Source organism: Salvelinus alpinus, chromosome 4 (assembly GCF_045679555.1).
Source record: "Salvelinus alpinus chromosome 4, SLU_Salpinus.1, whole genome shotgun sequence".
Taxonomy (NCBI): domain Eukaryota; kingdom Metazoa; phylum Chordata; class Actinopteri; order Salmoniformes; family Salmonidae; genus Salvelinus; species Salvelinus alpinus.
The window spans coordinates 27,154,218-27,178,189 of record NC_092089.1 but is presented as its reverse complement, the minus strand read 5'-3'; the positions used below and the strand labels follow the sequence as shown (position 1 = coordinate 27,178,189).

The following is a 23,972-nucleotide window of genomic DNA, read 5'->3' as shown; positions in this document are numbered from 1 at the left end:
CTAACCCGGACAACACTAAGCCAATTGTGGGTCGCCCCATGGACCTCCCTGTCGCGGCCGGCTGCGACAGAGCCTGGGCTCGAACCCAGAGTCTCTGGTGGCACAGAGACCACTGCGCCACCAGGGAGGCCAAGACCGCCCTTTCAATCACTGTCATTCAAGTGCGATTCTTGTTTGAAATGGGGCTCTACAAATCGTGATTACGTTCAGATGCATCCGGTTAGGATGGACCCCTGTTTCCTGAATTTCTCAACTCATTGGGATCGGGCCTCAACAAGCATTGGTATAAGACTCTTAAACAACCAGACACATACAGTACACATTAACCAGGCACACACACACACACACACTCTCTCTGTTGATACAGTCAGTTTTAATTGCTGAGTTGATTATTGTTGAGCATTCTGACTGGAAAACTGTACAGTATGTTCCAGCCATTTCCCTTACCCTATCTCTGGAGTAAGTCTGACTGGACCCAGGCACATCAAGCATTGCTTTTTTAAAGGGAAACCTGTCAGAATTGTAATTTTATTTTAGTTGACTTGCAAGATAGGACGGCATATTTGGAATCCATTTGGGAATGGTGGTCGAATCTACAGATAATCCATAAATGAAGTATTTTCAAAAGTGCCTTTGTCCTAAATACGTTTATAGGCTGTTTTACATTAGCTGAATCCTGTCCAAAAGACATTTATAGGCTGTTTTACATTAGCTGAATCCTGTCCTAAAGACATTTATAGGGTGTTTTATATTAACTGAATCCTGTCCTGGAGACATTTATAGGCTGTTTTACATTAGCTGAATCCTGTCCGAGAGACATTTATAGGATGTTTTACATTAGCTGAATCCTGTCCTAAAGACATTTATAGGCTGTTTTACATTAGCTGAATCTTGTCCTAAAGACATTTATAGGCTGTTTTACATTAGCTGAATCCTGTCCTAAAGACATTTTATAGGCTGTTTTACATTAGCTGAATCCTGTCCTAAACACATTTATAGGCTGTTTTACATTAGCTGAATCCTGTCCTAAAGACATTTATAGGCTGTTTTACTTTAGCAGAATCCAGTCCTAAAGACATTTATAGGATGTTTTACATTAGCTGAATCCTGTCCTAAACAGCAACATCTCAAGTCATCAGTCAGGAAGTTAAAGCTTGGTCGCAAATGGGTCTTCCAAATGGACAATGACCCCAAGCATACTTCCAAAGTTGTGGCAAAATGGCTTAAGGACAACAAAGATAAGGTATTGGAGTGGCCATCACAAAGCCCTGACCTCAATCCGATAGAAAATTTGTGGGCAGAACTGAAAAAGCATGTGCGAGCAAGGAGGCCTACAAACCTGACTCAGTTACACCAGCTCTGTCAGGAGGAATGGGCCAAAATTCACCCAACTTGTTGTGGGAAGCTTGTGGAAGGATACCCAAAACATTTGACCCAAGTTAAACAATTTAAAGGCAATGCTACCAAATACTAATTGAGTGTATGTAAACTTCTGACCCACTGGGAATGTGATGAAAGAAATAAAAGCTGAACTAAATCGTTCTCTCTACTATTATTCTGACATTTCACATTTTTTAAATAAAGTGGTGATCCTAACTGACCTAAGACAGGGATTTTTTACTCTGATTAAATGTCAGGAATTGTGAAAAACTGAGTTTAAATGTATTTGTCTAAGGTGTATGTAAACTTCCGACTTCAACCGTACATCAAAATACTGATGATAATAAAATAAAATTGTGGTCTGAAATTAAATGTTGGCCTCTGTTCACTTTAATACATGTACATAAAAAAGCTCAATATTGCAATTCAATACATCTAACAATGACATGGAGGATTTTGTGAAACTGGCATCTCACATATCAAAAACACTGATGATAAAATAAAATTGTGGCCTCTGTGAAATGACATTTTGACATCCTTTAAAAGTAAATTTAAAAAACTATATTGCAATACAATAAATCTTGGTTTTAAAGAGTTTACTGTGCAGTTTTTAGAGTCACGGGAAACAGTTTGGGACAATAAACAAACTTGAATCATCACAACTGTAAGACATCTGTATATCAAATGCTTTGTGACAGAAAAGCTCTCTAATGTCCACTACATAAGGTCCCTCTGTTGTACATCCAACTCTATATGCATTAAAATGTTCATAAAGACATATTGTTTGTAGGGCAAAAGTATCCAACAGTAACCTCTCATCTTTAACAACAACATGGTGGATTTTCTGAAAAACTGGCATCTCACAATGGACTTTAAGACAAACAACTAAACCTGAACGATGCATATTTCCATGGTGTTTGGCCCATTTAACATTTATAACCGTGGTGTCAATTGGTACCTGAAGAGTCTCAGCCATCTTACAGCCACAGTCCACCACATTTAAAGATAACATTTTACCTGGACCGATCATGACTCTGTTGGTGTCAAATGTCTGCCAACTGTATGCTATTTGACTTTGGTGTTTTTTTGTCAATGTTTTAGTAACATTTTTGACGCTTTTTAAAGCTTTTTAATAGTTTTTTAAAGAAATTATGCCTTGCTTCATAGTGCATGCACCAGGTATGCAAAACTGGTCCAATTTTAAGCATACATGTGGGGTAATGCATCATAAAATGATGCTTTGGTAGCAACCTCTTTTTTTGGAAACCATTGCTTGAATAACCTGTGTTGTTCTGCGATTAAGTGTTGTAATACCTTTGATATCATTGGAGAAAATACAATGTTTACTATCTGAAGCAACAGCAACAGTAAATACCAGTGTAGATCATTTGGGCGTGCATACTGTCCATAAACCACTAAAAGTGGTATAACTTAATGTTACTGTAGCTAGCTAGCTAATTAGCTCTAGCTAGATGATCACATTAGCATCTGACTATGCAAATCGTGCAGTAACAGTAAGCCTACACTACAGTGCTAGCTAGCTGTAATGTTGCTCAACAGTTTTAATTTGCACACAAAGTTAACCAATAACAGTGAACTTACCTGGAATTCTAATTAAGTTAAGAAATGATGAAATTCTGTGGTTCTGTGAATGACTACTGATGTTTGGCGGATCCACGCTCTCGATCTGTCCACTCTTTCCATTCACGAGACACTTGCAAATGGACAATGGTGGCAAACTCTAAATTTAACCAAAATTAGTGGCCGTGGTCATGCTGTTTCACTCCAATAGAATTGTATCTGTATTTTTGCTCTCACTCTAGCGGCCGCTGGTAATAATTACACTCTAAAATGATTTCATTTCACTACTTGAGAGGAAAATAATTTTTACTCCAGAATAAACACAAAACGTTCTACATAGAAAGAAAGGTGCTAAGAGTGTCTTGTGATCTGCCAATTGATATAGACATGACTATATTGAAGTGTCTTGTGATCTGCCAATTGATATAGACATGACTATATTGAAGTGTCTTGTGATCTGCCAATTGATATAGACATGACTATATTGAAGTGTCTTGTGATCTGCCAATTGATATAGACATGACTATATTGAAGTGTCTTGTGATCTGCCAATTGATATAGACATTACTATATTGAAGTGTCTTGTGATCTGCCAATTGATATAGACATGACTATATTGAAGTGTCTTGGGGGAAGGAGACTAGTGTGGCCAAATCCATCTCTCAAACAGGACAGCCCCCCCCCCCCTCGTTATACCTGCACAGACTGGTTTCTTCAGAAAGGTTTGATTTTAACCATCAATCCAGTGTCATCGCACACACTTCTGAGGTACATGCACACGCACACACACACACACGCATGTGCAATCGTGTGCAAACACACACAGACACACGCACGCACGCACACACACACACAAGCAATCAGGGACCTTAGATGTTGTCTGATGCACTGCATCTGGAACTGATTGGCTGTCTATTTACAGAGCAGCAACCCAGAGAAATCCATTTAATCCAGATGCTTCATGTTTGGCCAACTGTGCTCTGAAGTCATTAAATGTTTGCCCTTGATTTTACTGCAAGATACTCAAATAGTCACAGTACCCTTTCCTCCACCTCCACATTGCCTCAAACTATTTAAAGAATGTATAATCTAATTTAGGCACTGACATGTAACCGGTGTGAAATTTGCTAGCTAGCTAGTTAGTGGTGCGCGCTAGTGGCATTTCAATCAGTGACAACACTCTCTCTGAGACCTTGAAGTAGTTGTTTCCCTTGCTCTGCAGTGGTCCATGGTACTAATGTAAAGGCTTTTGTGGAGCGATAGGCAACGATGCTTCGTCTGAGGCAATTGTTGATGTGTTCATAGGATCCCTATTTTCGAGCCCAGGTTGGGGTGAGGAGAGTGACGGAAGCAACACTGTTACACATGCATGAGCAGGGTTGGGTAGGTTACTTTCTAAATGTAATCCGTTACAGTTACTAGTTACCTGTCCAAATTTGTAATCAGTAATGTAACTTTTGGATTACCCAAACTCAGTAATGTAATATGATTACATTCCGTTACTTTTAGGTTACTTTCCCCTTAAGCGGCATTAGAAGAAGCCAAAAATGTATGTTACCAATTGATCGACATCTATTGCAGGATAAATCAATGTTAAAGTTTACATAGCTGGCCATATATGGATGTTAAATTTTACTTTATGGGTTGGTTATGTAGGCTTCTTCTAACCCATCACTTTCTACTACATATAATAATACGATTCAATGATATTTTTACCTAAAAAATCAAAGTCTATCAGAATTCCAGTCATTCCAATAAATGTTATGCCCCTTGATCTTCAAGAATAGGATATGGAAATATGGAAGTATAGATTAGCCAAATTGTTTTATCTGAGCATGACCCCAAAATGAAGGACTTATTAGCCAGCCCTACTCTGTTGTTTATGATTTTATTGTCATGGAGGACTGATCGGGCTCATTGATTTGAGTTGAAAGATAAATTCTTCGCTCATGGAATTGCATGCTTTGAGCACTACTGAAAAGTGCAATTTACATGTGAAAAATGAATACCATATGCTGCATTTGCTACAGGCCTATTGTTTACCTTTTTGTTGGTGACACTTTGATATCTTGATAATATGCAGATGTTTAAATGGCAAATCCACAGATGAAACAACAACAAAACGGTTGCCCCGCCTCTGTTTTGGTAAAAAGCTAAGGGATGGGCCTGGAGAAATGTAACCACTCTCAGATTAATAGACAGCGCTATGGACACAAGGACTGGTCATCCATGATATCAAAATGATTGATATCAAAATGACTGACCATCCATGATATCCATGTTATGAGGCTATACAGTGTTGGTTTACATTTACAATGTTTACAAACATTGGAGTAAAACAATCTTATATTTTGAGTTCTCATGGAGTGTGACAGTTAAATTAAGCTCATGAGGCATGTATAAGTTATACTCTTCAAGAATAAATGGATATATATACATATACATACAATTTATAAGTCTAAAAATGGATGTAGCAACTACAGATTGTCCCTTTAAGTCTATTAAAGGTGTACAAGGAGGAGCATGTGTCCATTAGGCCTATGGATTTTTTTATCAGCATGAATTAGATTGAGCAATAAAAGCCCCACTTTTATTCCATAGGCTTGGATCCGCACTATGCAGCTGTTGCATGACCAATTTTTTCCCCGGATGTCCACTGGTTTAAAAAAAAAAGATTGATAGGCAGCTTAAAATTCTTGAATTCAACCATTATTGTGTTCAAATACACATATAGATTTGTGAACAGCCATCCACAACAACCACAATCCATAAGGCGCAAATACCTAAATGAGAGAGGAGCAGTGTGATTTACATCAATGCACTATGTAGATATCAATAATAAGTGATATCTGTATCGCCCTAGACTACACCACTGCTGTCATCTTTACCTCCAAGCATTTATTCAAGTTGGATAACGTTTGGATGCCGACAGCAATCGCACCATTGGAAGACATAGCTTTGACAGTAGACTACAGAAGCCCATTCCTGCTCTTTTCCCACAATCCATCAAACACATTTGGTGTGCCATCATAGTGGTCTCTGATTTGTGGTCAGACTCGCTCAGGTAGAACAAACTTAAACTCGCTCCTTTTTTCAATGCTGATTTGAATGTCATTGAAAAAACCGAAGTGTTAAAGATTAGCTTTTTTCGCAAAAACATCCTTTCTGAATTTAAAAAGAATCCTTGAAGTAATCATGTTGTTTTTCAGATGTATCTGTACATGTAATCCGTTACTCCCCAACCCTGAGCATGAGCATGAGTAGTGCAAAATAATCTGTTATCATGTAAGAAAAATGTATAAATGAAGGCTAGGATGTCACAGGATGCTATGTTTAAATTCGATCTAACCACATTTCAGTTGAATCTGTTGTCAACACAACTTGATCTGATAAACAGCAACTTTCTGTGTTCCAACAGTTGATCTGTCCATGTTTGTGTTGAAGGAGATAGACTAGAGAAACGTTCCAACATGGAAGGGACACAAGGCCTCCTGGCCATCTTCACCATAGCTACATGTTTTCTGGTTAACGGAGCACAAAAAACAGGTAAGCATGTTTGTCTATTGACATCTGAATCATTCCAGAATGCAGACCGCAGTCCAGAATGGCATAAACAGAGAAGCATTGAAGAAATACCAGACAAATACAAAATTATGACCAACTCTTTGGGGCTTTAGACTGCTGAGCAGTTATAAGAAATGTGTTTTTATAAAAGCACGATAAAAATAATATTTGATTAATAGATTGATTTATTGGTTAATTGCTTTCATTGCCTATCCCATGAGCAAAAATCCTTGTGGTTTAGACACTTGTACGGAATTCCATTGGCTGACGACTGTTTTCTTCCCCTCCCAGTCTGCAAGGAAGAGGCCGTGGCCGACATCGTCTTCCTGGTGGACGGTTCATGGAGCATCGGCTCAGAGAACTTCAAACAGATTCGCCAGTTCTTGTACACGCTGGTCAACAGCTTTGACGTGGCCCCCGACCATGTGCGCATCGGTCTGGTCCAGTACAGCAACACGCCGCGCACCGAGTTCCTCCTCAACACCTTCCAGGACAAACAGGACATCCTGCAGTACATTAACAACCTGCGTTATATGGGCGGTGAAACCAACACGGGCCTGGGCCTGGACTTCCTGCTGAACGAGCTCTTTGTTGACCGCGCAGGGAGCCGGGTGAATGAGAACGTGCCCCAGATCGCCGTGGTGATCACTGACGGTGAATCAATGGACAATGTGGGGCTGCATGCCCTTAAGCTGAAGAAGCAGGGCGTCACGCTGTACGCCATCGGGATCAAAGAAGCAGACGAAGATCAGCTGAAGGAGATTGCCACTACACCTCACAACCAGCACGTGTACATCGTGTCGGACTTTGCTGCGCTGCAGGGGATCTCCCAGAGCCTCATCCAGGTGCTGTGTACTACCGTAGATGAGGCAAAGAGACCAATATCCAAAGTGGTACAAGGTACTATAACAGTGTATTTATTGCTTCCATTTGAAAAATATTCTTTATAAATAAATTACATGATTATTTTCCTTAATCTCCAGAGTGCCTCAACGCCACAGTGGCTGACATTGTGTTCCTTGTGGATGGCTCCACCAGCATCAGCCCAACAAACTTCCAGGAGGTTCGGAAGTTTCTCCACAGCTTCATCGAGGGGCTGGATATCGGAGCGGACAAGGTTCGCGTAGGACTGGCCCAGTTCAGTAATGAGATCCAGAAGCAATTCCATTTGGGGGAACATACGGACCAAAGGGCCCTACTGGAGCAAGTGGACAGGCTTCCACAGCTCGGGGGAGGCACAGCCACCGGCAAAGCCATTACTGTCCTTCGGGAAGAGTTTTTCACCAAGGCCAACGGGAGCCGCGCTGATCAGAGGGTGCCTCAGATTGCTGTGGTACTCACCGACGGGGAGTCTGCGGACGACGTAGAGCTGCCAGCCAAGGCGCTAAGGCAGCAAGGGGTCATTGTGTTTGCTATTGGAGTTGGGGCAGCCAACATCAACGAGCTGAAGGATATCGCTAACAGGCCCCACAAGCATTTCCTGGTCAACATAGAAAGTTTCCAGGCCCTACAAACACTTTCTCAGGGTCTGCTGCAGACTGTCTGTGTCTCCATGGAGAACCAGAGGATGGGTAAGGGACTTTTATACTTTTATAAGGAAACATACTGTATGTTGTAACAAATTATGAATGTTGAACTTGCAAAGTATGTAATCCAAGTGACTTGCCTTAGTTGTACCATGGGATACCATTCTAAGCAAAAGTATGCAACCTTGAGAGGCAGACATTGGTTACGGCCGCTTGTGCCAACATTAAAGTCAACATTAAAAGGACAATTTCTAAAAATGAAAATAAAATATGACATACATTCACACTGTTGTCATAACAATTATTCTTTATTTTTTCAGCTCTAATCCCAAAGTTCTCTGATATCTTCTTCCTGGTGGACAGCAATATGATGCAGGCAGACTACCAGCAGGTCAGAACCCTTCTGATGCGACTGGTCAACCAGCTCAACCCGAGCACTAAAACGATGCGTCTGGGTCTGGCCCAGTTTGCCCAGGACACCAAGGTGGAGTTCTTACTGAACACCCACAACACCAAGGAAGAGTACTTGGCAGCTCTCAGGAAATTCAGGCTGCCGCTGCGTCCCAACAGGTCTCGTCACCTGGGCGATGCCCTGGAATACGCCCGTGCACACTTCTTCACTACAGCGTCTGGTGGCCGTAATGAACAAGGCTACCGGCAGTTTCTAGTCACGGTGACAGGGGGGGATTCGAAGGATAACGTGATGAAGGTGGCACGTACTATCAAATCTGAAGGGACAACTATTGTGTCTATCGGATTGGGTGAATCTACACTTCCAGAGCTAAAGTTAATGGCCACCTCGCCATTCTTTTACCAGACTACACCCATCGCCTCTGTGCTGAAGACTGTCTTTGAGACTGAAGAGGTGGTCACTGTGACTGACGGTAAGGGCATTTGTGGATTTTTGCTGAATTAAATGAATATCTGATCTCTTGTGAAATAATTGCTCATTATACATAAAGGATAACAGATTGCTGTTGACTAACAATTTCCTCTCTATTGCAGATTGCAGTGAAGCTTCACTGGCTGACATTGTGTTTATAGTTGATGAGTCTTCGAGCAATAGAACTGCATACTTCCAGCTGGTTCGTGATTTCATCCACAAGATAGTGGACGGCCTAGATATGGACTTCAACAGGGTGAGGGTGGGCATTGTCCTCTATAGCAACAAGGCCTCGGCCCAGGTCTACCTCAACTCCTTCCAAGAAAAAACAAATATCCTTCAGTTCATCAAGATCCTGCCCTACCGTCGCGGTCTCACATACACTGGCGAGGCCCTGGAGTATGCCAGGGAGAAGATGTTTATCAAGGAGAGGGGCAGCCGGAAAGAACAGGGGGTGCAGCAGGTGGCGATAGTCATCACCGGAAAGTCCCAGGACAACGTAACTTCTCATGCCGCTGCACTGCGCAGAGCTGGTGTCACTGTCTACGCAGTGGGGATCAAGGATGCTGACGAGAACGAGCTGAGACAGATTGCTTCAGATCCCCCTAACACGCACGTATTGCATGTGGACAGCTTTGCCAAGCTCAAGACCCTGGAGAAGAGCCTGAAGAAGAGCGTGTGCTACAACATCCTGAAAAAAGCAGTCAAAGACAACGCAAGGACATACACTGCCAAGCAAAGTGAGATCAAAATGACTGTACCAATGCTTCTTGTTGTTTCATTTGTAGAGGAATGTTGATACAGATGTAATGTGGTCTCCGAGATGACACTAGTGCTTTCTTTTCTCTTTTGATTCTAGGCTGTTTGCAGACAGATGAAGCAGACATGTTCTTCCTGATCGACCACTCAGGGAGTATTAAATATCCAGACTTTGCTGACATGAAGACATTTATTAAAGAATTCATACACACATTCCACATCGGACCGCATCATGTCCGCGTGGGTGTGGTAAAGTTCTCTGATACACCAGCTCTTGAGTTTGATTTGACAACCTACCCTGACAAACCTTCAGTGGAGAAAGCAGTGGATGGTATCATACAACTTGGAGGCGGGACATGTACCGGATTAGCGCTGACCTCTATGGGTCCCTACTTTGATCGGGCTAAGGCAACCCGTAGTAACAAAGTTCGCGAGTACCTCATTGTCATCACAGACGGAGGGTCTCAAGACAACGTGAAGGATCAAGCAGCGAAGCTGAGGGCGCAGGGCATCATCATATATGCCATTGGGGTGAATCTAGCTAACGATACACAGCTGCTGGAGATTGCTGGCAGCCAAGAGAAGAAGTTCTTTGTCAACAACTTTGACGCTCTGAAACCAATAAAAAATGACATCATCACAGATATCTGCTCCCCTGATAGTAAGTGCATCTCTATTGTTTTTAAGTGTTACATCTTATTTATTTTCTGATTTCAGTAAAAATATGAAACACCTTGTCTCTTGCCAGGGATTGATTATGAGCACACATTGAGTTATAACAACAGCTAAATTAATATTTGTTCTCTTTTCACAGTTTGCAAGGACACAAAGGGGGAGGTCCTCTTCTTGATCGACAGCTCAGGTAGTATCAACAACCCAGACTTCCAGAAGATGAAGGTCTTCATGCAATCCATCATCAACAAATCTGACATAGGCCTGGATAAAGTGCACGTGGGCATCATACAGTTCAGCACCAGCCAACAGGTGATCTTCCCTCTCAACAAGCATAACGATAAGGAAGGCATGTTGCAGGATTTACAAACGATGCAACAGATAGGCGGGGGCACACTCACCGGCGAAGCCCTGTCCTACACCTCGCAGTTCTTTGACCCACCGAAAGGAGGGCGCACTAACGTGAAGCAGTTCCTGATTGTCGTAACCGATGGTGAGGCGCAGGATGAGGTAACGTCTGCTGCCAAGAAACTTCAAGACAAGGGTGTGATCATCTACGCTATTGGGGTGGTCAATGCCAACAATACACAGTTACTGGAGATCAGTGGCGCACAGGAGAGGGTCTACTCCGAGAGGGACTTTGATGCACTCAAGGCTTTGGATAGCCAACTGGCATTGGCAATCTGTGACCCGGAGAGAGGTGAGTGCCACTTAGTTCATGAAACATTACTTGAAAGCAACAATGAGTTCACATTTCTTAGATTTTGACATTGATATTTTCCTCTATCTCTTCTTCTCTTCCACCAGAGTGTGTGAGGACGGAGATCGCAGACATTATTTTCTTGGTGGACGGCTCCACCAGCATCAGCTCAGATAATTTTGACATAATGAAAAACTTCATGATGTCCGTGGTCAATGAAACCTCTGTTGGGGAGAAGCAGACACGCTATGGTCTGATTGTCTTTTCAGACAACCCCGAGTCTAAATTCACACTCAACGAATACAAATCTAAGAGAGACGTCAATAGTGCCATCACAAAGCTTAGAGAGCCCAGTGGAAACACCAACACTGGCAAGGCACTCAAGTATTCCTTGGGTTATTTTGGTGCACAGTACGGCGGGCGAAAGGCCCTAAATGTTCCCCAGTGGTTGATGGTGATCACAGATGGTGAGGCTACAGACCCCCATAGCCTAGCTGGGCCAGCCAAGGAGCTACGGGACAATGGGATCATAGTATATAGCATCGGAGTGGTTAGAGCAAATAAGACACAGCTCGAGCTCATGGCAGGGGACACGAATAAGGTTTTCTTTGTGGATGACTTCCATAAACTAGACACACTGCACAAAAATATTTCCTTTGAATTCTGCCAAACCAGCAAACCAGGTAAGACAGAATCCAACTGTAAAAACATCTAAGCTGAAAGTATAAAGCCTTGTAGCATAAGCGTGTTGAAATTAGATGGTTCAACATGATCTGATGTCTTCTCTTCTCCTCTTAGTCTGTGAAAAAACGCAGGGGGATCTGGTCCTGTTGATTGACAGCTCAGGGAGCATCAGCACCACCGACTTCACTATCATGAAGAAGTTTGCCACAGACCTTGTTTCCAGCTTCAACATTGCAGAGCAGTACTTCCGGGTGGGAGTCGCCCAGTTCAGCCGTGATCCTAAAAAGGAGTTCTTCTTGAATGAGTATTACACAGAAGCAGAGCTGGACAACCAGATAAACAATATGACGCAGATTAGGGACACAACGAACATCGGAAAGGCCCTGGACTACGTCCGTACAGAGTACTTCCAACCAGCTAGAGGGAGCCGTATCAATGCCAAGGTCTCTCAGAACCTGGTTGTGATCACTGACGGACGTTCAGATGATTATGTTGTGCATGCAGCAGAGGAGCTCAAGGCCATGAACATTGAGGTGTTTGCCATCGGTATAGGGAAAGACCACAAACCTGTCGAGCTTGGGCAAATCACTCTCAACCCGGAAAGGGTATTCTCTGTGCAGGACTTTGCCAGCCTGGACAAGATCAAGAAGAAGGTGGTTGATACTATATGCTCCTCCAAGGTACCAGACACGGGTAAGTAAACAGTATGCACGTTTTATTTCCTCTGTCTCTCCTGACTCAATGTAAATCCCTCGTCAAAGAATGCTTGTTAGTGTTTGAAAAACAGGTTATTTTACATTGTCTCTCATATTATCCTTGAGTAAACCTAACACATAAAGCTTTTGGACTTGTTAAAGGGGTTCATTTGGATGATAAGTAATAATGAGTGTGTCTGTGTCCAATAGGCTGCACCATAGACATCGCCATGGGGTTCGATATTACACGCAGGGCCACCGCCCAGGGGCTCTTCGATGGCCAAGCCCAGCTACAGGCCTTCCTGCCACAGATTATCCGCTATGTGTCCAACCTGAAGGGCCTGTGCTGCGTGGCGGGAGATGGTTCCATTGAGACTAACATTGGCTTCAGCGTGGTGGAGCAGAACGGAAAGGTTCTCTACGACTACAACTTCAAGAAGTACGACGAGAAAATTGTGGAGCAGGTTATGGCCCTGCAGACCTCCCAGACAACATACTTCAACTCCTTCCTCCTGCACTCCTTCCGCGATAAGTTCCAGGAATCTAATGCTGGTGTGAAGGTGGGCCCAAACATTAGGTCTGCTGTGTGGTTGATCCCAGACTCCAAAAATTGTCATTTCTTAACATATTTTGTTGGTCATATCACATTGTAATAACAATGCCACAATTACTTTGTCCTTTAGGTGCTGGTGATCTTCTCAGACGGACTCGATGATGACGTGATGAAACTGGAGCAAGAGTCGGAACTTCTCCGCACTAAAGGTTAAAGAACCAGGGGCAACCCACAGAAACAGACAAAAATGAACATTAAAATCGGTTGTACTTTTATCTCTGTCTTCCATGTCACATTTCAGGAAAAGGTATCAACGCCCTGCTTACAGTCGCCTTAGAAGGGGTCCAAAATGCCAACCTTCTTCAGATGGTGGAGTTTGGGCGAGGATTCGGCTACAAGCAGCCGCTCAACATTGGCATGCACAATTTGGGAAACACCCTGTTGACACAAATAGTAAGTCATTTTGTGACAACAGAATCAGAACAACCCTATTAGTTGTATCTCCCTGTGTTGTAGTAATACTGTATGTCACTTAGATTGGCTAAGACTCTTTGGACTGACATGTAAGTCCTTTATGTCTCTATCTACAGTAATTCCATTTCCAGTCATATTCCCAGCTGTAGGGATAGAGAAGTATTTCTGATATGTCTGAGTATTTTGGGTCATACTGTACAATGACAAATGTTTTGTTTAGAAAAGAGGATTATGTGACGTTGTTGAAGAATGTCAGAAATGACAGAAAGGAATTGTGTTCTTGTTTCGGCATGTCAGGATGGAAGTATCAAAACTAGAACTCTGGGGTCATGGGAAATGGGATATAGTACCCCATGAAATAGAGTCGTCACTTGCTAGAAATGTACTTAGCAACAGGAGCCACTGGAGACAAGAAAAACAGAGCAGTGACATTATTGGTTGTTTTTAGATTGGCTTTTGAGATGAGTACCTCCAAAGGTGTCTCCAATTATGAGGGTATGTCAACAATTGGATTTCATAACACATTGTCTCATTCTCTCTCTCTTTCTCTCCCACTCTCTGCTTCTCCCCCTCTTTCTGCCCCCTCTCCCTTTCCCCCTTCAGGACACAGTGGCTGAGAGGGAGTGCTGCAATGTGATGTGTAAGTGCACCGGACATGAGGGTATCCGTGGCAACAGAGGACGCCCAGGCACAAAGGTGAGGCCCTCTGAGCCTTCTTTATAAAATGATACAGTGTTTAAGATGTGACGTGACACAGTAATTGAACACTGTTAAAATACTGTAAAGAAGATGTGGGTCTATGTACTTCCTCAGTCCTCCCTTTGCCAGTTTCAGTTTCCTCATTTGCTCTTCGTTTATCTCCTTACAGAGTCAGACAGGACTGAAAGGACACCCTGGCTTCCCTGGCGAGGAGGGGGGAATTGTAAGTGTGTGTTTTCAGGGAGGGAAGAATAATTCTCAGTGTGGTATTCAGACATCTGACAAATCAAAACACATGAATCGTGGATGGTGGGCAAGGTCTACAAGTCAGTCTAATAACCTGTGACCTTTGACCTTTGACCTTTAAACCAATGACCCTTGTCCTCGCTCTCTGATTTCCCACAGGGCGAAAGAGGTCCACCAGGTCCCACTGGCCCACAGGGACTACAGGGCTGTCCTGGGAGGAGAGGCCTCAAGGTGAGCAGATGGACTACTGACCAACCAAAAATCTATGTTTATAGACCGTCTGGTCTGGAATGTTTCCCATTGGATGTCTTCCCGACATCTGCTTTTAGATCACAGGTTACCATGACCCGGGGGCAGTTACCTGTCCAAAATAATCCCATCTAATCTGACCTCTGAACCATGACACAGAGCAGTTACCTGTCTAAATAATAACATCTAATCTGATCTCTGACTGTTTTTTTACAGGGCTCAAGAGGCTACAGAGGGGACAGGGTAAGTGTATGAAGCTGTTGATACCACATTCACACAGCTAAATGTAGTGTACAGTAGAAACCTTTCTATGTGCAGTATACTAGGTATTTTGTCTTAACCGATGGAAAACCAGGTTCACCATGGTGCTTTATTTTTTTCATTGTGTGGATGTAAACGTCTGCTGTTGTTGAGTGTGTTGTGAATCAGTGTGCACATTACCATGGCAGGGTGATGATGGAGACCATGGCCTTGATGGGGTTGACGGTGAACAGGGTCTGATTGGAACAGCTGGAGCTGCAGGAGAGAGAGGAAACCCAGGAAGACCAGTAAACACATTTTCTCATATTCTACATATATTTTGCCAATATACTACTCCTAGGTCACTGATATACTACTCCTATGTCATTAATATACTACTCCTATGTCACCAATATCCTACTCCTATGTCACCAATATCCTACTCCTATGTCACCAATATACTACTCCTATGTCATCAAAATACTACTGGTATGTCACCAATATACTACTCCTATGTCCCCAATATCCTACTCTTACTCGATTCTCTTCTCTAATGTCTAACCTTTTGATGGTGGGTTCTCTTGCAGGGCAACAGCGGCCTCATAGGAGAGCCAGGAGTGAAGGGGCAGCGTGGACTTAGAGGTGACCCTGTAAGTCACATAAACTATGGACGCCATTTAACAGTGCAAATGATTTACGATGGTTCAGGGACCAGTATCTGCTGGTTTTAGGTTTTCCTTTCAATTAAGATCTAGATAACCAGATGAGGGGAGTTCCTCACTAATTAGTGACCTTAATTCATCAATCAAGTACAAAACAACCTGCAGAGACTCAGAATGAGTTTGGAATGAGTTTTACAGTTGTGGTTTAGACTATAACGAACACAGTGTTTCAATATCTTATTTTCTAACTGCTACTAAAAGTTAGTCTCTGGTCTTTTAGGGAGACTCTGGAGTGGACAGCGTTGTCGCGGGTCCCAAAGGAGGAAGGGGAAACCCAGGACTACCGGTATGTAGCTTGTAGTTGGCCACTGTCAATGTACTGATCTAAGAATCAGAATCGCTTATTCACCAAATTAATTTGCAAGTACCAGATCATTTTGACTGGCTCTTTCTAGTGAGTAAAGCAGGATTATGCACTTTACCATCCTGGAGGGTGACAACACTGCTGTTATTCTCATCCTCTCTCTCCCTCAAACACACTCCTTTTCACACTGACAGGGAGACCCAGGAGAAGAGGGCAGTCGAGCAGAAAGTGGAATCGTCGGAAACCCAGTGAGCGAAGTTTCATTTCTCCTAAGCTGTCCTTTTTCTGTTACACTGATGTTGTCTCACGTTTTTGGTCAATTGTCACGTGATGATTATGTCCTGTGTCCTGCTTTGTAGGGTCCTCAAGGAAGAAGAGGTCTCCCTGGTCTAAATGTACAGTAGGCATTATCAACAAAGCTACTTCATAAATAACAGTCCCTAGGATTACTATCTATATTTACTGTATGTACCCATTAGTATGTTCTTTGTGTTTGTGTGTGTGTGTATGTTTGCCTGTATGTGTGTGTGTCTAGGGAACACCAGGGGATCCAGGAGATGTAGGCCTCCAAGGAATTCCTGGCCCTTCTGGACCACAGGTAAGTAATATATACCCATTCCCCTCATCCACAACTCCACAGTAATGCTACTACTGATGCACTTCTGTAGCATTTGGAACAGTCCCCCCAATAGCACAGATACTGTTGCTGAACATGTTTCTCTCCTGTGTGCATAGGGTATAAGAGGAGACTTGGGCCAGCCCGGACCCAGGGGCCTGCAGGGTTTACCTGGACCTCAGGTCAGTTTTCTTACCGTTCTACTTCCATCCCATCTGACCACATTGAGGATGCCTGATACATAAATCCTACTGTTATGCGATGTTGACATGTAATGATGGCGTATGAATGGCTTTTCCCTCAGGGCACACCTGGAACTATGGGTGGCAAAGGATCAACAGGAAGACGAGGGATGAATGGACAGAAGGTGCGTTGCCTTTGTTAGCAATTTATGTTATTCTTCAATAACACAAACTCCAAAGCAAAAAGTAGACATAAAAAAATGCCTGTAAAATAATGTTTTATAGCCCTTCTTCCAACCCAATACTGTGTGGTTTCCTCACAGGGCCAACCTGGGGACCCCGGAGACAACGGAGCGCTTGGAACACTTGGGCCAAGAGGGATGCCGGTAAGGTGTTGCCTTGTCATTACACACTTTACCTGCATGCACACACACATATGCTGGACACACACTGCAAGACTGTATGTGTTTGTAAGGTCATGTAAGAATGGGATGTGTTTTCTTTAATACAGGGTCTTGATGGCAGTGACGGCCATGGACCTCCCGGACCCCAGGGAATGAAGGTAAGGTACACTTACTCAGTACTCAGATCAACAGCTGCTGCCCATAGACATCATAGTAGTTGATGAGGTTTTCCACTTTGGAAAATATTGTTAATGTACTTAGTAGATTATAAAATAAAATGTCTCTTTTCATCTAGATGAAGGTCGACTGACCGAAAGCTCAGCTACATGAAATAAATGTGCATCTGACTGGAAGTGTTCAGAGACTTTTTCCAGCACCTTCACTAATCAGATCTGGTTGTGTGCTAGATTCTGCCTATTATCTTTTCATTCAAATGAAAGGATTTTAATATACAGTAGATTTGTATTACAGACATGTTTGATGGACACTAATAAATAATTCCTTGTGTTTTGTGTTTACTTTAAAGGGAGAGCCTGGTTTCCATGGTTACCCTGGATTACAGGTCAGTTATTGATATAAAATCTCCCCTTTCAGAATGGATAAGAGAACAAGGCTGGAATCCAATCATGACACATTGCATTCTGAAGCTCACAAAAAGTAAACAATCCCTTTTTTCTGTTTGTCATCTTCAGGGTGAAAGTGGTGATTTTGGAGTCAAAGGAGGTCCAGGCCCCAAAGGAAACCGAGGCAGAGGGGTGAGACTCACACACACTATCGCTAGAAGACCCTAGAGCGCCCTGTTGCACATGCATTGCTGCAATTGTTAAGTCAATACCGCTAAGTTTTTAGTGCCCAGAACGGTCACACTTTATTTGGATAATCCCAGTGTATAAAACATTGACACCTGCGTTTTCCGTGACATAGACTGACCAGGTGAATCCAGGTGAAAGCTATGATCCTGTATTGATGTCACTTGTTAAATCCACTTCAATCAGTGAAAATGAAGGGGAGGAGACAGGTTGAAGAAGGATTTTTAAGCCTCGGGACATGGATTGTGTATGTGTGCCATTCAGAGGGTGAATGGGCAAGACAAAATATGTAATTGCCTTTGGACAGGGTATGGTAATATGTGCTAGGCGCACCGGTTTGTGTCAAGAACTGCAATGCTGCTGGGTTTTTCAAGCTCAACAGTTTCCTGTGTGTATCAAGAATGGTCCACTTCCCAAAGGACATCCAGCCTACTTGAGACAACTGTGGGAAGCATTGGAGTCAACATGGGCCAGCATCCCTGTGGAACGCTTTGGAGACCTTGTAGTGTCCATGCCCCGACGAATGGAGGCTGTTCTGAGGGCGAAAGGGGGTGCAACTCAATAGTAGCAAGCTGTCCTTAATGTTTTGTACACTCAGTGTAGATGCTCTACAGATGGTCATACTATTAACAAAATATCTGTTGATAAGCAACTGCTTGTTAAGGTTACAGTTGGGCTAGGGTTAGGTTTTGATTTAGGGCTAGGGTTAGGTTTTGATTTAGGGTTAGGGTAAGGGTTAGTTTTAGAATAAGGGTTAGTTTTAGAATAAGGGTTAGGGTAAGGGTTAGTTTTAGAATAAGGGTTAGGGTAAGGGTTAGTTTTAGAATAAGGGTTAGGGTAAGGGTTAGTTTTAGAATAAGGGTTAGGGTAAGGGTTAGTTTTAGAATAAGGGTAAGGGTTAGTTTTAGAATAAGGGTTAGGGTAAGGGTTAGTTTTAGAATAAGGGTTAGGGCAATGGTTAGTTTTAGAATAAGGGTTAGGGTAAGGGTTATTTTTAGAATAAGGGTAAGGGTTAGTTTTAGAATAAGGGTTAGGGTAAGGGTTAGTTTTAGAATAAGGGTAAGGGTAAGGGCTAGTTTTAGAATAAGGGTTAGGGTAAGGGTTAGTTTTAGAATAAGGGTTAGGGTTAGGGTAAGGGTTAGTTTTAGAATAAGGGTTAGGGTAAGGGTTAGTTTTAGAATAAGGGTAAGGGTAAGGGCTAGTTTTAGAATAAGGGTTAGGGTTAGGGTAAGGGTTAGTTTTAGAATAAGGGTTAGGGTAAGGGTTAGTTTTAGAATAAGGGTAAGGGTAAGGGTTAGTTTTAGAATAAGGGTTAGGGTAAGGGTTAGTTTTAGAATAAGGGTTAGGGTTAGGGTAAGGGTTAGTTTTAGAATAAGGGTTAGGGTAAGGGTTAGTTTTAGAATAAGGGTAAGGGTAAGGGCTAGTTTTAGAATAAGGGTTAGGGTTAGGGTAAGGGTTAGTTTTAGAATAAGGGTTAGGGTAAGGGTTAAGGGTTAGTTTTAGAATAAGGGTAAGGGTAAGGGCTAGTTTTAGAATAAGGGTTAGGGTAAGGGTTAAGGGTTAGTTTTAGAATAAGGGTTAGGGTTAGGGTAAGGGTTAGTTTTAGAATAAGGGTTAGGGTAAGGGTTAAGGGTTAGTTTTAGAATAAGGGTTAGGGTAAGGGTTAGTTTTAGAATAAGGGTTAGGGTAAGGGTAAGGGCTAGTTTTAGAATAAGGGTTAGGGTAAGGGTTAAGGGTTAGTTTTAGAATAAGGGTAAGGGCTAGGGTTAGTGGATAGTTAGTTGATATGTTGTTGACAGTTATTGAACATCTACAAACTATCTACTAGGGACTAAAGTGTCACCCTCCAGAACTGTATATACTCACACATAGACACTCTGATTCAAGCATAGAGATTCTAACACCACTGCTTATATTCTCAGGTGGTGTACTTCAAACCTTGTGATTTTCGCTTGGGCCACAGGTACTAATATGTGTTGACATGTATAAAATCTTCTGTTAAAATGGCCATATGTTACGATGTGATTGAACCAGGGGAACTCGGGCAGATCGGGTGAGTCAGGAGATCCCGGATCCATTGGACCACTGGGACACACTGTTAGTATATCATTTGCGTTTTTGGATCTATAAAAGGAACTTTACGAATCCCATGTATTAGTTGTTTTATTATTCTTATTTGTTTCAAGTGAATAATAATAGTAGTTGTAGTTTTGGTTGTTTTTACAGTAGAAGTATTGGTAAGATATTCACTGTTTACATGTGGATTTATGACTAATTCTCTATTTCTATCTAGGGCTCTAGAGGCAGACCAGGAGAGAGAGCCATGTCTGTATGTGTATTCTGTCTGATCTTTGTTCCAATTTCACTCTAAAACATTTTCTATAGAGAATCTTGAGAGCTATTTAACATGTTATTTTATTTGTCTCCCTAGGAATGCCAGCTGACCACCTATATCCGTGATAACTGTGGTAAGCTCTTGGTATTCCTACTCTATATTTTTTGTAAGAAAAATATCCATTGTGTTAATTGCTTTATTGCTGGTAAGGTCATGTTTTCATAAGCAAAGATGAATTCATTCCTAATTTTGTCTCTAAACTATGATATTTTTCTCCCCCAAACAGCATGCTCTCAAGGTATGTCTCCATTAACCCTTCATCGTCCAAATAAATTCTGGTGTAATCAAACCAGAACTCTTGGCAAAGTGATGTTATGAATGGTTGTCATTAAAAATACCATTGCCCCCCTCACCCCCTTTCTCTGTCTGTCTCTCCCTCCCTCTCCCCTTCTCTCTCTGTACCTCTCTCCCTCTCCCCTTCTCTCTCTCTGTACCTCTCTCCCTCTCCCCTTCTCTCTCCCCTTCTCTCTCTCTGTCCGTCTGTCCCTTCCTCTCCCCTTCTCTCTCTCTCTGTCCGTCTCTCCCTTCCTCTCCCCTTTTCTCTCTCTGTACCTCTTTCCATCCCTCTCACTCTATCCCCCAGGCCAGGCAGCGTGCCCAGCCTACCCCACAGAGCTGGTCTTTGCTCTGGATATGTCACAGGATGTGGAGCCTGCCACGTTCGAGAGGATGCGCTCCGCTCTCCTCTCCATATTGGACGACGTTGCCATCGCCGAGAGCAACTGCCCGACGGGTGCACGTGTTGCCGTGGTATCCTATAGTGCCAACACCAAGTACCTGATCCGATTCCAGGACTACCAACGCAAGCAGGAGTTGTTGGAGGCCATCCAAAACATTGCACTGGAACGAACGTCCAACCAGCGCCATCTTGGGGAGGCCATGCGCTTTGTGGGGCGCCACGTCTTCAAGCGAACCCGTAAAGCGTTGACGATGAGGAAGGTGGCAGTGTTCTTCACCAACGGGCCCTCTGTGGACAGCACTGCCATCGTCACGGCCGCCATGGAGTTCAAGGCCCTGAACATCGCTCCTGCTGTCATCGCCATGAGGAACTCCCCCGATGTTCAACGGGCTTTTGAGGTACAATTACAAACAGATGCTTTCTGGGAAGGGATAGTGAACGGGGCAGCGGAAAGGCTGGTGAACTGAAATGCAGCCCGTGTGTGTTTTTGTTTTGTTGTGGCGCAGGCTGATGACACGGGCAGCTTCATCCTTGTTCGGCTGGTGGATAGGTCACAGGACCAAAATGCTGTGCTGACAAGAATCAAAAATTGCGTCATCTGCTACGGTAAGCACACAGGGACAAAATAAAATGTAGTCTTATTTAGTATCAATGTATGTCTTGTTTTTATGGTTAATTCTGCTGTAGAACCAATATTTTTTATATTTTTTTCTACTACTACTACTACTGATGCAGCTACTGTACTCCTCCTCCTCCTCCTCCTCCTACTACTACTACTACACTACTAATACTACTACTACTACTGTACTACTACTACACTACTAATGATGCTACTGTACTACTACTACTACTACTACACTACTACTGATGCTACTGTACTACTACTACACTACTAATGATGCTACTGTACTACTACTACTACACTACTAATGATGCTACTGTACTACTACTACACTACTACTGATGCTACTGTACTACTACTACTGATGCTACTGTAATACTACAGTACTACTATTACTATTACTGATACTACTGTACAACTACTACTGATGCTACTGTACTACTACTACTGATGCTACTGTACTACTACTGATGCTATTGTACTACTACTGATGTTATTGTACTACTACTACTGATGCTACTGTACTACTATTACTACTACTGATGCTACTGTACTACTACAGTACTATTATTACTACTGATGCTACTGTACTACTACTACTGATGCTACTGTACTACTACTGATGTTATTGTACTACTACTACTACTGATGCTACTGTACTACTATTACTACTACTACTGCTACTGATGCTACTGTACTACTACTGCTACTGTACTACTACAGTACTATTATTGATACTACTGTAAAACTACTACTGATGCTATTGTACTACTACTACTACTACTGATTCTACTGTACTACTACTACTACAACTGATGCTACTGCACTACTAATACTATTACTACTACAGTACTACTGATGCTACTGTACTACTACTACTACACTACTACTGTACTACTACTACTACACAACTACTACTGATGCTACTGTACTACTAATATCTCTAAGCTCTGGTTCTGTGTGTCCATCAGACCACTGTAAACCAGCCCAGGAGTGTGATTTTACTGACGCTCAGCGGCCCCTGGTGGTGGATATGGACCTGACCCTGGTGGTGGACGGTTCAAGGGAGATCCGGGCCGACCAGTACGCTGGCATCCAGGAGCTTCTGGGCTCAGTGGTGAAGCAGGTAGCCTGGAGCCCCAAACCCAGCGTGGCTGACGGCCGGGCCAGGGTGGCCCTTCTCCAGACCAGTGGTTCTCTGCTCCCCCAGACTTCCCAGGCCGTCAAGGTAGAGTTTGACCTGCAGAAGTACCACAACCACATTGGTCTACAGACACACCTGAGGAGCATGCAGCAGCAGGGAGGAGTGTCGTCTCTGGGGCAGACCCTGGAGTACGCTCTGAGCAAGGTGTTCCTCAAGGCCACCAGGCCCAGGAAGAGTAGAGTGGTGCTGGCTGTGGTGGGGGCCAAGACAGCCCACTGGGACCAGGCCAAGCTGGCCTCCATTTCCCTGAAGGCCAAGTGTCAGGGCGTTTCCCTGTTTGTGATCGCGGTGGGCGACCATTACAACAGCACCCAGGTGGAGGAGTTGGCGAGCACGCCGTCAGGGCAGCACCTGCTCCATCTGTGGCACGTGAAGGAGTGGGAGAGAGGCTACGCACAGCGCTTCTTCAGAGCCTTCCTCAGGGTCCTCAGCAGTAAGGAACACTAACATGCTTCTTCATCTGGTTGTCTCTTGAGGGAGAGATAATTATGCCAGAACAAATCATACATTTTAACATTTTGTATTTGTCAGTGTCCTAACTCTCTCACTCCTCCCTCACTATTTCAGAGGGAATGAACAGCTACCCTCCTGCCAATCTCAAACTCAAGTGTGAGCTGATGCTGGGACAGGAACACGGACAGGGACAAGGACAGGCAGAGTGGGAGGAGTGGAAGGAGGAAGAGGAGGAGTACACAGATGAGGAGGAGTTCCTGGAGCACACTGGTGTATTTCCGACTCAGATAGCTCTTGACCAGGTTGACACTATACATGCCTTCTCCAGGGGAGATGGAGCCATTTCACCCCCCCGGCCACAGCCAAACTCTAATGGTAATCAGTAACCCCACATTTATAACAGAACTTCTACTTCTCTCTCTCCCTCACGTGTCCCCTCGTATCCCACTGCATGAGTAGTCTCAGTTTGCAACCACATACTGCATGTCTTCCTTCCCCGTTTACAAACCTGCTTGTTCTGCCTTCAGCCCACTGTAAGTTGATGTCGACAGTGGCACCAACTGCGGGGACTATGGCTTGCGATGGCACTTTAACAAAACGCTCTGTGCATGCTCGCCTTTTTGGTACAGCGGTTGCGACGCTAACGCCAACCGTTTTAGCACGGAAAACGAATGCTT

General features: G+C 43.4%; 1 protein-coding gene across 2 annotated transcripts in view; it reads left to right on the top strand.

The window, feature by feature from the left end:
- Nucleotides 1–23,972, top strand: part of LOC139572285 (collagen alpha-6(VI) chain-like) — a 31,912-nt gene that overhangs the window by 5,681 nt on the left and 2,259 nt on the right. Inside the window, exons 2-37 of one of the 2 annotated variants that reach the window (XM_071394940.1) lie at nucleotides 6,380–6,507; nucleotides 6,817–7,425; nucleotides 7,509–8,096; nucleotides 8,372–8,935; nucleotides 9,057–9,674; nucleotides 9,794–10,354; nucleotides 10,508–11,065; nucleotides 11,173–11,748; nucleotides 11,864–12,442; nucleotides 12,655–13,004; nucleotides 13,128–13,206; nucleotides 13,299–13,450; nucleotides 14,075–14,167; nucleotides 14,340–14,393; nucleotides 14,576–14,647; nucleotides 14,882–14,908; nucleotides 15,115–15,213; nucleotides 15,493–15,555; nucleotides 15,848–15,913; nucleotides 16,126–16,179; nucleotides 16,291–16,326; nucleotides 16,467–16,529; nucleotides 16,667–16,729; nucleotides 16,852–16,914; nucleotides 17,053–17,115; nucleotides 17,241–17,291; nucleotides 17,660–17,695; nucleotides 17,826–17,888; nucleotides 19,977–20,039; nucleotides 20,236–20,271; nucleotides 20,374–20,410; nucleotides 20,564–20,575; nucleotides 20,921–21,414; nucleotides 21,523–21,622; nucleotides 22,610–23,275; nucleotides 23,410–23,670. In XM_071394940.1, coding sequence (XP_071251041.1) covers nucleotides 6,432–6,507; nucleotides 6,817–7,425; nucleotides 7,509–8,096; nucleotides 8,372–8,935; nucleotides 9,057–9,674; nucleotides 9,794–10,354; nucleotides 10,508–11,065; nucleotides 11,173–11,748; nucleotides 11,864–12,442; nucleotides 12,655–13,004; nucleotides 13,128–13,206; nucleotides 13,299–13,450; nucleotides 14,075–14,167; nucleotides 14,340–14,393; nucleotides 14,576–14,647; nucleotides 14,882–14,908; nucleotides 15,115–15,213; nucleotides 15,493–15,555; nucleotides 15,848–15,913; nucleotides 16,126–16,179; nucleotides 16,291–16,326; nucleotides 16,467–16,529; nucleotides 16,667–16,729; nucleotides 16,852–16,914; nucleotides 17,053–17,115; nucleotides 17,241–17,291; nucleotides 17,660–17,695; nucleotides 17,826–17,888; nucleotides 19,977–20,039; nucleotides 20,236–20,271; nucleotides 20,374–20,410; nucleotides 20,564–20,575; nucleotides 20,921–21,414; nucleotides 21,523–21,622; nucleotides 22,610–23,275; nucleotides 23,410–23,670 — 7,945 coding nt within the window. In that variant the 5' untranslated portion in view covers nucleotides 6,380–6,431. The remainder of the gene's footprint in view (nucleotides 1–6,379; nucleotides 6,508–6,816; nucleotides 7,426–7,508; nucleotides 8,097–8,371; nucleotides 8,936–9,056; nucleotides 9,675–9,793; nucleotides 10,355–10,507; nucleotides 11,066–11,172; nucleotides 11,749–11,863; nucleotides 12,443–12,654; nucleotides 13,005–13,127; nucleotides 13,207–13,298; nucleotides 13,451–14,074; nucleotides 14,168–14,339; nucleotides 14,394–14,575; nucleotides 14,648–14,881; nucleotides 14,909–15,114; nucleotides 15,214–15,492; nucleotides 15,556–15,847; nucleotides 15,914–16,125; nucleotides 16,180–16,290; nucleotides 16,327–16,466; nucleotides 16,530–16,666; nucleotides 16,730–16,851; nucleotides 16,915–17,052; nucleotides 17,116–17,240; nucleotides 17,292–17,659; nucleotides 17,696–17,825; nucleotides 17,889–19,976; nucleotides 20,040–20,235; nucleotides 20,272–20,373; nucleotides 20,411–20,563; nucleotides 20,576–20,920; nucleotides 21,415–21,522; nucleotides 21,623–22,609; nucleotides 23,276–23,409; nucleotides 23,671–23,972) is intronic. The other variant, XM_071394941.1, reaches the window with a different exon arrangement.